This window comes from Caretta caretta, chromosome 5 (assembly GCF_965140235.1).
Source record: "Caretta caretta isolate rCarCar2 chromosome 5, rCarCar1.hap1, whole genome shotgun sequence".
Classification (NCBI taxonomy): domain Eukaryota; kingdom Metazoa; phylum Chordata; order Testudines; family Cheloniidae; genus Caretta; species Caretta caretta.
The window spans coordinates 35990297-36003307 of record NC_134210.1 but is presented as its reverse complement, the minus strand read 5'-3'; the positions used below and the strand labels follow the sequence as shown (position 1 = coordinate 36003307).

The 13011-nt window shown below is 39.7% G+C and overlaps 1 protein-coding gene across 1 annotated transcript in view; it reads left to right on the top strand.

Annotated features, from left to right (window-relative positions):
* The window catches only part of IL6ST (interleukin 6 cytokine family signal transducer), a 63134-nt gene that overhangs the window by 30914 nt on the left and 19209 nt on the right, over positions 1-13011 (top strand). The window contains exons 7-9 of the mRNA XM_048851831.2: positions 5108-5267; positions 7616-7698; positions 8971-9190. Of these exons, the coding sequence (XP_048707788.2) occupies positions 5108-5267; positions 7616-7698; positions 8971-9190 (463 nt within the window). The remainder of the gene's footprint in view (positions 1-5107; positions 5268-7615; positions 7699-8970; positions 9191-13011) is intronic.

Here is a 13011-nt window from a genome sequence, read left to right as displayed (position 1 = left end):
GTCGATATAACTTATGTTGCTCAGGAGTGTGAAAAAAAACACACCCCGAACGACATAAGTTACACTGACAGATGCACCAGTGTGGTCAGTGCTGTGTCAGTGGGAGACCTTCTCCCGCCGACAAAGCTACCACTGCTTATGCAGGTGGTTTTTTTTATGTTGACAGGAGAGCTCTCATGAGCGATCTTACAGCAGCGCAGCTGCATCGCTACAGCTGTGCCACTGTAAGATCACTAGTGTAGACATGGCCTCAGATAATGTGAATGAAACAGTCTGTTGTCATTTTCACTTTCAGGTATTCACAGTGCTAGTCTACCTTGCAATATTGTTTCAAATGCTTTCTTTCAGAACTTCTACCTTCATTAGAAATCGTTCCACAGCACTTCTGCGGAGTTTAAATTTTGTGAGAGAGAGAGAGAGAGAGAGAGAGAGAGAATTTCGTTTGACAGTCTCTAACAACACATTTCTGCTAATTGCTTCCATCTTGTTGGATGATATCCAGTGACAATTGCAACAAGAAAATCTAAAATAGAATGGTTCTTACTTTGCTTTTTTACTTTAACATCAGAGAAGGACAATAACAATTTTTACTATAAAGTTCTTGTCCACAAACATTAAGGACTGATGGAATTTGATTCAGGCTAACTACTTACGTGCTCTGAATGTAAACCTGGTTATTCATCTTCAGTGTGGAATGTGTCACTCGAGCACCCATCAAAGATACATACATTGTACACAGGATTAATTTGTGACTTTGGTCCTGGTAATGTATGCGTTGTGCTTGATTTTCCAGTATGTCTCATTAGACATGTATGAACTGGTGCTCTTTAAATGTACTTTTGTCTGGAGAATATTTGACTTTTAGATTTAGTTTAGTTTGCAGGTTTATTTCATAATTAAATATTCTGACAATAGACCCTTTGTCTTGTCATCCTCCCCAAGGGTGTTCTCAAAAATCACGGCAGTCATAGCTGCCTACCTCTGTCGTCTAGGACTACGTGCCTTTCCCTACCTTAATGACTGGCTTCTCTAGGGTCAGTCATTTCAGATGTGGTCGGCAGTTCAAACAACAACTTCGTTCTGAAGTCTAGGCCTGCAGATAAATGTAGAAATAGATCTTAACCCCCACACAACACATTCTCTTTATAGGAGCATTTCTGGATTTGATAATGGAGGGATTTGATCTCTCTCAACAGGTTCCTTGCTCTAAAGGCCCTTATCCAAAGAGTGCAGCTCAGCCCTCAAGTTGCAGCAAGGACACATCTGCAACACCTGGGACATGTGGCATCTTGCATTTTTTATTACACAAAACACCAGATTGCACCTTTGATGTCTCCAGGGGTAGCTCAGAACAGTTTCTGTACCCAGCAAACACAGTCTGAACAAGCAGGTATCTGTAGCCAGTCAAGTCCGACAGTCACTCGCCTAGTGGAATAATCTATCCAAGATTTGTGCAGGAATCCCATTCAGACAGAATCCCTCTATGGTCATGTTAACATTAGACACTTCCCTCTTTTGATGGAGAGTACATTTATGTCCTCTCACAGTCCAGGAAAGATGTTCCCAAGAAGAACAGCACTTGCACATAAATCTGTTGGAGTTAAGAGTGGTCAGAAATGCTTGCCTTCATTTTCTTCCGTTACTCAAAAACAAGTCCATCAGGATCATGACAGACAATGTAGATTGCATGTATTATCAGTCATCAGGGTAGAGCATATTGCCCCTCACTTTGCGCCAAACTGATAAATCTTTTGAAACTGGTACATAGTCATCTTGGCTTCTTACCTCCTGGATATACAACACACTCAGCAGACATTTCTCCTTAAATTATGAATGGGAGTTGGACTCTCAAGTCCTAAATAAAATATTCATAGCTTAGAGATTTCCAGAGGTTAGCCTTCTTTTTGCCATGGTTCTCAACACAAAGTGTAGGAAATTCTGTTCCAGAGAGTGACTGAATTCCCAGTCTCTTCAATATGCTTTTCTCATTAAATGGACAAAAGGTTTTTTTCTTATCCTCCAACTTCATTACTCTTAAAGGTCTTTATGAATATCAGACAGGTCTTTATCAATATCAGACCAAGCCAAGGTCATTTTGATTGCGCCAACATGGCCAAGACAAGTTTGGTTTCCTTACCTCATCAAACTTGACTCTTGTCCATGGCAGCTCCTGATCAAACCTTGACTGCTGTATCAGGATGCAGGTCACATGCTTCACACCAGTCTGAACATTCTGCAAAAGCAAGCATGGTTCATCAGTGGCTCTTGGGACTAAAAGCTGCCTGTTCGTTGGAAGTACAAAATGTACAAAATAGCAGAAAAGAATCTACAAGACATACTTCAGAAACGATGAAGATATAATCTTTGGTGTAACCAGCACCATCTTTCTCATATCCAGTTGTCTCTTTCCACAATCTTGGATTACCCATTGGAATTGAAAACTTCAGGCCTTTGTATGAGTTCCATCAAGGTTCATTTAGCAGCAGTAACAGCATTCCATGTGCCAGAAGAAGGTTTCTCGATTTTTCACTCCTCTGACCACAATGCAATTCCTAACAAGCCTTATGAATCTTTCTCTACAGATTAGGGCCCCTACATTGCTTTGGGATTTCAACCTGGTTCTTAACCATCTCGTGAAACAGCCCTTTGGGCCACTTGCTACGTGCTAGCTGCTACATCTGACTATGAACAAAGCCTTTTTGGTGGCCATCACTTCTGCTGGAAGGGTTGGGAAGGATGAGGGTTCCTGTGTTCTCCAAGGAGAAAGTATCATTACAGTCCCACCCAAAGATTTTACCTAAGGTTTCTTCTGAATTTCACGTTAACCAAACTTCACTTTCCAGGTTTTTTTTTTTTTTTTTTTTTTTCTTTCTTCAGCCACATCAATTTATGTAGGAGTCTCTTTCATACACTAGATGTTAAGGGGGCGTTAGTCTTTTACTTGGACAGAACTAGGCCATTCAGGAAGACCCATAGACTTTGTCTGTTGCAGAGAGGTCTAAGGGAGCATCTGTCTCCACTCAGAAATTTCTAAATGGATCTCTCATTATTGCCTGTTTATGGTTTTATTGAGGCGTCACCTCCTCATAGATTTGATTGTGCACTCTTCTAGATCAGTCTAGTCTGCAGCCCTATTCCAGTTGCTGAAATGTACAGGGCTGCAACGTAGCCCTCAGTGCACACGTTTTCCGACCATTGTGCCTTAGGTCATGCTGCAAGATCAGATGCTGCAGCAGGCAACACAGTTCTTTCTTCAGTAATAGACTGATCCAAAACTCCCACCTCCTTAAGGGGTTACTTCTAGGGAGTCACCTAAAGTGGAGCATCCACAGGGACACTTTTCTCAAAGAAGGAGAGGTTATATGCCTTCTGCAGCAACTGGAATTCTTTGGGATGTATGTCCATGTGGGTGCTCCACAGCCAACCCTCCTCCCTTCTTCTCTGGAGCTGCCTCTGTGGGGCTTTGCAGTAGAGAAAGTGCTGAGGATGGTTCACCCGCGCAGCCTTATGTAGCCTCAGTATGGGGCACAAAGATGGGTAGAGCACATGCAGAAGCTGAATGGGCACTGCTACCAAAAATCTCCAATCAAAGGTGCAGGAGGTCATGCGCACCTAAAGTGGAACACACATCTCAAAGAACTACAGTTACTGCACAGGGTGATATATTTCATTGTACTCAGGTGGAGGGGTTAATTTCTTTTCCTCTGAGGAATTTCAGCCAGAAGACTAAACCACTGATGAGCACTTTGAGAGGTCTTCTGTCAGGTGTTCTACTGGTCTTACTCTGAACTCTCAGGGTGTTAATACTGTGCATGATAAACTGTTAGCCACTTTTGTTGCCATGTGAGGGATTTGCTATGACAAATGTGACTGAAAGTTATAATAGTAGGATATTATAGTCATAGGGTAGATGTGACTTTTATTTATCTGGAGGTTCTGGGCCTGTTATCTGATAATTCTGAGGATTGTATTTCCAGGATGAAATACAAATTTGTTTAATTTTGTTTGCCACTGCTACAGTATGAATATTAAAATGTGTGTGTGACAATTCTGAGGCACTTTTATAGAAAGGTCTTTACCTACTACAACATTTCTAAATGTTAACTAAAACACGTACACAATATGTAGTGTAAAGTTTGGATTAGTGTGAGTTTTTAGAATGGCCACATTAATCACAGTGGCAAAGCTTCTGAGTGAGTTATGAAGAGCCATCTTAAACAAGCATGAATAAAACCTTTATAGCTCTTCACATTGATCTTTCTCTGCATGTATATGACATAAATCTTGTTTTCTGGTAATTTTTTAATATCTCTGCTTGTAAAAACTTGTATACTACCATGAGTCTATTGTGCAGACTTTAGAGGGAGAAAATGTTTAGATTTTTTTTTTGCCAATTTCTGTGTAAAATTCTAAAAATAGCTTTTATGGAAAACTCTGGTGTCATGATTTAAGGTCAAATGTATCCTAAATCAGCATGACTAAACCCTAAATACTTTACATCATTGGGAACAGGGTGATTCCTAGCTCTTAAACTGGATGAATGAGGGGTTCATAACATGGATGGCTTGCAGTATATTGCACAGTAAGGTTGTGAATGGGCCAGAGCAAATATTCCTACCTCTGAAGCTGGGATCAGAATAATCTTAACCAGTGGGAGGGGGAACTGCATGTATGAGAAGGCAGGGGTGGGATTTCTGCAGTAGGTGTTTTTCGAATATTACAACGAAAAATGTGAATTACTTAAAAACTACTCAGAAATTTTGGAATAATAAAAATAATCCTGCATGAGATGGATTATAATACAAGTGAAGTGCAAAATACATACACCTGTTCATATGGACATCATGACCCTGTATGTATATATTCTGCACCAAAAAAAATATATTAATTCCACTCTGATTGAGAAATGAAGCTCCTGGAAGTCAAAGAATGCAGAGTTGACTGAAGTTTCAGGGCTTGATTCAGTGCTGTGCTAAATCAATAATCCAAGGCACAGGGCTCCTAGTGTTAAAGTCTACTCAAAAGAGGATTGTAGTGGTACAAGGGTTTAACTGATCTTGCTGGGTGGCTAGTAACATTTTTCAAGACCTCTTTTTTACCTTTGCAGGTTCCTCCTGAAGATACAGCTTCACACAGAACTTCATTCACTGTTCAGTCCCTTAAGCCTTATACAAAGTATGTGTTTTCACTTCGTTGTATGAAGAAAGATGGGTTGGGCTACTGGAGTGACTGGAGTAAAGAAAAGAGTGGGGTCACATCTGAAGCTAGTAAGTAGTATTTGATATTAATGTTTATTTTTCTAAGGAGTTAACTATTGTGATACTCCAAAATACATGCAGATGTCTGGCTGTGGTTGCCTGAAATGTTACCCCTTTTAGTAGGTGTTGATCTTGTTGGGAAAGATTTAAGTGTGTTCTGCTGACTTGGGTCACATGACTAATTACCCCTTGTGGCCAGTGACTCTCAAGAATGGTGGGAATAGCTTTATTGAAGGGATCTAGGATGTGGGCTGAGTAGTAGGCGTAAGGTGGTAACCCTAGTGGGAGCCAAGCCAGGGGAAAAGGCTTGAGTTGAACTCTATCTTCGTTTGCTTGTTAATAAAGCCAAACCCTAAGAACGGGGTCAGGTTGGTTTTTTTTAACAATACAGTATTAAATGCAATGCAGTGCAATACAATGCAGTATAAAGGTGCAATTAAAGCAGCACTTTGGTGCTATCCTTTTTGTGTTAATAGTCTTAGTTTTGGTAGATGTTACAGTTTGACTTGCGTGGAATTTTTAGCAGAGGGTAATTATCCATGAGCAATCTTCTCTTTGAGAGGGAGTGTAGTGGATGTAAGCTTATAATGCTTAAAGTGCATTCCACCTTCAAGCTAGTTACTTACCTGATTTTTAAGGGTTAAAAGAAAGCAAATGTGTATAATTTGACATACTATTGTCCAGGAATACTGGCAGCAGTCTTGCTAGTTGATGGGAAATAATAGGCTCCTTTTCCACATTCGCTGCTGTAATGGTACAGTGGGGATTGAAAAACTCTCTCTTGCTCACCTCATTCACTTGTCGCTCCTCTGTGCTAATTGGTCTGATACTAGCAGTGACATGAATGCAATATGTGTTGGTGGTTCCCAATGGAACCAAATCTCTGCTTCTCCCATAAGAAGGTTGAATGATCATGGTGGTCCCTTCTGACCTTAAAGTCTATGAATGGCAATATTTGTGTGGTATTTTTTAATGATCAAAGGTCTATGCTCCATTTTTTCCAGAAACTTTCCAAATTACTAACAGTTGCCCAAATGTTCACTTACAACATAATGTAAGGCACAGAAGAGGAAAAATCTCCTCCTGCCACCCACAAATTGTTTCCTCTTGGTTTTCGTTCCACTCCACAAGAGAGGCGGAAAGTGGCCGTTGTTGAGCCTCTACCTTGATGTTCTTGGAACCTTGGATAAAACCATAAAATGCAGCAAAGCTGCCAAAAGTTGTAAATCATGACTGGTCTGTGGGTCTTTTTATTAATCACTTTGATTTTTATTTTAAAACATTCGTAGGTGAGATTTCAGATTCCAAGGAATACAACTGCCAGGAGAAATAGTAAACAAAGATAATAGTCATATTTCTGTAGCGATAGTAACCCCTGTGTGGAAGGTCTTCTAAAAGATTGAGCGCATTCTCCTGTCTTCGCAAAAAGAAAAGGAGTACTTGTGGCACCTTAGAGACTAACCAATTTATTTGAGCATGAGCTTTCGTGAGCTACAGCTCACTTCATCAGATGTATACCGTAGAAACTGCAGCAGACTTTATATACATATACATTTATATACATATACATTTATTTACATACATATATGTATATAAAGTCTGCTGCAGTTTCCACGGTATACATCTGATGAAGTGAGCTGTAGCTCACGAAAGCTCATGCTCAAATAAATTGGTTAGTCTCTAAGGTGCCACAAGTACTCCTTTTCTTTTTGCGAATACAGACTAACACGGCTGTTCCTCTGAAACCTGTCATTCTCCTGTCTTATACACCAGGAGGATACTGGCTCTACTCTAAGAAAGCTCATGGTATTATTCCAGTTAACAATCTCTTTTTTTCTTTTGGGGGGAGGGGTAAGATGAGTGAACTAATATCTTCTATTAAACCAACTTCTGTTTGCCAGAACTTGGGAATGGTGACGAGGGGAATCATTTGATGATTACCTGTTCTGTTCATTCCCTCTGAAACACCTGGCATTGGCCACTGTCAGAAAATACTGAGCTACATGGACCATTGGTCTGACCCAGTATGGCCGTTGTTATGTTCTGTGGCTGAGAGAGACAAGCTTTCAAGTTTACACAGAACTCTTCTTCAGGTCACCCACCTTGTGTGTGTCTCATATCCTGGGACCAACATGCCTATAACAACACTATATACAATCTTTTATTTTTAAAGTATTTTTTTTGTATCTGTATGGAAGGGTTCCCAAGGAAATACTGAAACACAGCATCATCTAGCTTGGATACACTTTTTTTAAAGAGATGCAGGAGACTAATGATATGCTAAAGTATTATGATTTAAAACCAATGAAAAAATAATCTGTATCCCTCTTAATTTTTTTTTTTTTTTTTCATATCAGAACCATCTAAGGGACCACCTCTGTGGAGGAAGATTGACATATCTCACTCTCCAAACTCCTGGACTGTGCATCTGATATGGAAGGTAAGTAGTAGTAAAAATGATTACCTGATTGCACAAGTCTTTAAGGCACAATAGAAAAAGTTTATAGGCACGCTTTAAAATCAGATTTATTTTTTGTGTGTGTGTGGAAGTGAAACAGTTTCTTCATCTCTAACAAAACTTGAATATGTAATCAAAATAGTCCATGTTTTATGATGCTCTATTGCGTTCTCTACACTTACGTTGTGTAACAAAAATAGTTTTTCCATTAATATTTACATGTGCATTGGAGTGTGGATAGAAAAAATAGCTATCATCTGTCTTACTGTATTGGAACTAAGTTAAATGATGTAAATATTAGGTATAACCAGTGAACAGAGTATTCTTTTTAGTTCAGGCATATTCTGACTCCCCGCCCACAGACCATAATTTGCCTGCTTACTGGAGTCAGTTTCTGTAAAATACAAGCTTTCATTAAAAAAGAAAAGTATCACCTTCCCAGTGTTACCCATGTCATAGCCTGAAACAACTGTGAGAGGTGTTATTTGACCTTCTGAATGTAACTGGTACATAAACTAAAGACCATGGTGTCACCTACAATACTCTCATCTGCAAGAGATTATCTTTCTTATTTGGACTAATCAGTCCAAATTTGAGAAACCTGGGGACAAGGTAGACCCAGAGTTCTTCTTTTTAACACTCATCTGTTGCTAGCTCTGTCTGGAAAAAGAAGGTGGGAAAAGCTCTTCGGTTACTCCATTATCTTCTCTATGTCACAACTACCTAACATCTGCAAAGGGGGTGTGTTCACTAGTCTCAACAAGAGGATTTAGAACTGAAATTTGCTGATTCCTTATCTCTATTTAGAGAACATATGTGGTGATGAAGGAGAAGTGGGAGGATTGCTTAGGGTGCTCAGATAGCTGAGAAGAGGGAATATTACAAATAATGTAGAGACAGAAGTGTCTTTTTTCCTTCTTTCTGACTAATAATAATACCTAGCTCATATATAGTACATTTAATGAAAACCTATTTAATGTCATTTTGCATTCCAATTAAAGCCTGAGGCCCAATCATGCAAGCCTTTTTCACATGTGTAAGGATTTTTGGTGAGAGAGTGCTTTATGGGATTGGACTCTTGGTTTCTGTTGTCACACTTTTTTCATAATTGAGTAGAAATATCACATGCACACAGCAGAAGAAATCAAACTTTTTAAGACTAAGTAAAGAAATTAATCTTTATTTTTGAAAGGCACGGGTGATAGAGGTCAACATCAATAAAACATGAAATAAAACTAAACCACTTTTTAACAGGAATTGGATCGTTCTGAAGCCAATGGAATAATCTTGAGATATGAAGTGACTGTCAGAGCAAGACCATCTCTGTCACGTCCACCTGAAAAATACAGTGTTAATAGCACACACCTGACTTTAAATTTAACAAATGGAACATATGATGTGACAGTAACTGCTCATAACAGGATTGGTGGATCTCCCCCATCAGTTTTGCTTATTCCAGCAAGTAACTCAAAAGGTTAGTTTCTTTCTTGATTTTTAAGAAATCAAATGTATTTGTAATTATACAATCAGGAAAGTCTGCCAAATAAGAATTCTCAAAAAAAAAAAAAAAAAAAAGTAACTCTCTTGAGATATTATTTTTAATGAGTTAACTTAAGTCTCATAATTGCAATAGAAAACTGAGGGTCTTCCAGTATTATTTCTTTGTATTTAAACTACCACTGTATTTATAAACTGTGAGAATAAATGTGAACACTCCTTGTTATAGGTCTCTTCCAACTGGGGATTCTCTGTCTCTTTCACAGCATGGCCACATCTTGATTGACCACAAATCAGTCTCCCTTCCCCATAGTGATTGTGCAGACTACTTCCTGCATAACATCCCCTGTGCTAACTGTCATAATATTAAATTATTTGTGTATTTTTAGCCATATGTAATGTGATAAGCTTTTTGTTTTTAGTGGAAAAGTTTAACCCAAGGGTCAGCAACCTTTCAGAAGTAGTGTGCTGAGTCTTCATTTATTCACTCTAATTTAGGGTTTCATGTGCGAGTAATACATTTTAATGTTTTTAGAAGGTCTCTATAAGTCTATAATATATAACTAAACTATTGTTGAACGTAAAGTAAATAAGGTTTTTAAAATGTTTAAGAAACTTCATTTAAATTTAAGTTAAAATGCTTAGCCCCCCGGACCGGTGGCCAGGACCCAAGCAGTGTGAATGCCACTGAAAATCAGCTCGCATGCCGCAGGTTGCCTACCCCTGGTTTAACCCTTCCATTTCATCCTCCACTCCCATCCATGCTGTTACTCTTTCTCTGATCGCCTTTCCACATCTTTCTGTGCTACCTGATCACCTTTTCTCTGTGTATGCTACCCAGGCATTTTGTAATCTAATCTCTCTGTGCTTCCCTTATTTCCTTCCATTTACTGGTCACGCCAGTACCTGTTCCCTCTCCTCTTAATGTATCGGAATGCCCCCTAATAAAGGTAGCATAGCTGGTTCCTCCTTTTTCCAACCATTGAGATCTCCAGACTCTTCTTTCTATAGAAGAGCCTGGATGTCACCTGTACAAGCAGCTAGAAATGTGGAGCCAGCATCATGTTACCTGCCAGTTCTCTCCACACCATCAGTAAGGTAAGGTGCAGTCTCTAGACCACTGTTTGAAAACCACTTCTTTAAATTAAAGGTAATGGTTTGAGCAAACTGAAAGGTAATGGTTGGAGCAAAACATCTGCGTTTTCTATTCTTCTGCTGCTGTTGTACAGCATTAGGGAAAAGGATCTGATTATCTTCCTCTGAAAGTCACACGAATATTAGCTCGGGTTCTTAGTGGAGGAGGGGCATAAGGAAGAAAAATAATTTTCCCAACCTTGTGATCCTAGCTTTTTAGGAAAAAGACACTGCTGTCTCTGCATTATTTGTAATATTCCCTCTTCTCAGCTACCTTATAACATGGGGTTACTTACTAGTTGATATTTGAAAAGTGCTTGTGAATATGGGGAAGTGCAGAATGCTAAATTGTGTTCTTATCCTACCAAGAAATTGCAGATTAATTTTGGTCTCTAATGAATGTTCAGAAAAACATTGATTTCTCAATGTCTTCTCTCATACGTCCATAGAATCGTAGAAATGTAGGACTGGAAGGGACCTCGATAGGTCATCTAGTCCAGTCCCCTGCACTGATGCAGGACTAAGTATTATCTAGATGAGTGGTTCTCAAATTTACTTGATTGGTTCTTTCTTTGTGTCTGTAGTTGTTTAACCTCCCCCTCCCACAAGTACTTGTCCTGCCACCCAGCTCTGAAGGCAGAATGCAGAGCAGCGGCTGCTGGCCAGGCGCCCAGCTGAGAAGGCAGCGCCGCACCAGCAGCAGCCCAGAAGTAAGGGTGGGAGTGTGAAAAGTGATATCACTTTTCACAGCAGATTTAGCACCCCGTTGTCACCTTTACTTCTATGCTGCTGCTGCTGCTCTGGGGCTGACAGCCAGAGCCCCGCCACCTCCAGCTTGAGGGATTAGGCAGGAGAAGGAAGGAGAGCCCTCCTGAGCCTGGGTTGCCTCCTTTGAGGGAATGTGGGAGGGAGAAGGAGAGCCCAGCAGGGCTCCAGGTGTGCACAGCCCTTCTGCAGGAGCCCCAGCCACTCGGGCCTAATGGCCAGAGCTCTTTTGAAAAAAAAAAAAAAAAAAAAAAAGCCACACACACCTTGACACATTCCCACACCTGCCTTTGGAGGCCTGCCCCATTGTTTGAGAACCTCTGATCTCGATCATCTCAGGCAGCTATTTGTCTAACCTGTTCTTTAAAACCTCCAATGACAGAGATTCCACAACCTCAGTAGGGAATTTGTTCCAGTGCTTAACTACCCTTATAGATAGGCAGTTTTTCTTAATGTTTAATCTAAATCTCCCTTGCTGCAATTTAAGCCCATTACTGCTTGTTCTGGCCTCATTGGATAAGGAAAACAATTTACCACCCTCCTCTTTTCAAATATGTAAAAGGTCATTATAGACTGTTATCGTGTCCCCCTCACTCTTCCCTTTCTGACTAAAGAAACACAGTTTTTTCAATCTTTCCTCAAAGCTCATGTTTTCTAGACTTTTAATCACTTTAATCACTGTCCTGTGGACTTTCTCCAATTAGTCTACATTTTTCCCAAAGTGTGGTGTCCAGAATTGGACACAGTACCCCAGTTGAGGGTGTATCTGTGCTGAGCTGAGTGGAAGAACTACTTCTCAAGTCTTGCTTACAACACCCCAGCTAATGCATCCCAGAATGATGTTTGCTTTTATTGCAACAGTATTACATTGTTGACTCATATTTAGTTTGTGATCCACTATAACCCTCAGATCCTTTTCCGCAGTACTGATTCCATATGCAGTCATTTCCCATTTTCTATCTGTACAGTTGATTATGCCTTCCTAAATGTAGTACTTTGCCTTTGTCCTTATTGAATTTCATCTTATTTATTTAGACCATTTCTCCAGTTTGTCAAGATCATTTTAAATTCTAATCTTCTCCTCCAGAGCTCTTGCTACCCCTATCTTGGTATCATCTGCAAACTTTATAACTGTACTCTCTATGCCATTATCCAAATCATTTATGAAGATATTGAACAGAACTAGACCTAGGAAGATCCCTGTGGGGCCCCATTTGATATGCCCTTCGAGCTTGACTGTGAACCATTGATACTATTCTGAGTATGCTTTTCTAACCAGTTTTGCATTCACCCTATAGGAGGTTCATCTAGGCTATATTTCCCTAGTTTGCTCATGAGAAGGTCTTGTGAGGCGGTATCAAAAGCCTTATGCAAAGTCAAGATACATCACACCTATTGCTTCCCCATATCCACAAGGCTTGTTACCCTGTCAAAGAAAGCTATTTGCTTGATTTGACACAATTTGTTCTTGACCAATCCATGTTGACTGATACTTAATCACGTTATTATCTTCTAGGTACTTACAAATTGTTTGATTATTTGCTCCATTATCTTTCTGAGTACTAAAGTTAAGCAGATAGGTCCATAATTTCCTGGGTTGTCCTTATTCCCCTTTTTATAGATAGGTACTGTATTTGTCCTTTTCCAGTCCTTTAGGATCTCTCCACTCCATGAGTTGTCAAAGATAATTACTAGTGGCTCAAACATCTCTTCAGCCAGTTCCTTAAGATGTATTTAGTATTCCTCTAAGATGTATTTAGTCCAGACCTGCCAACTTGGACATGTAACTTGTCTAAGTAATTCTTAACTTGTTCTTTCCCTGTTTTTTAAGCCTCCGTTCCTACCCTATTTACCCTGATGTTCACTGTGTTAGTCATCTGATCAATTTGGTGAAAACTG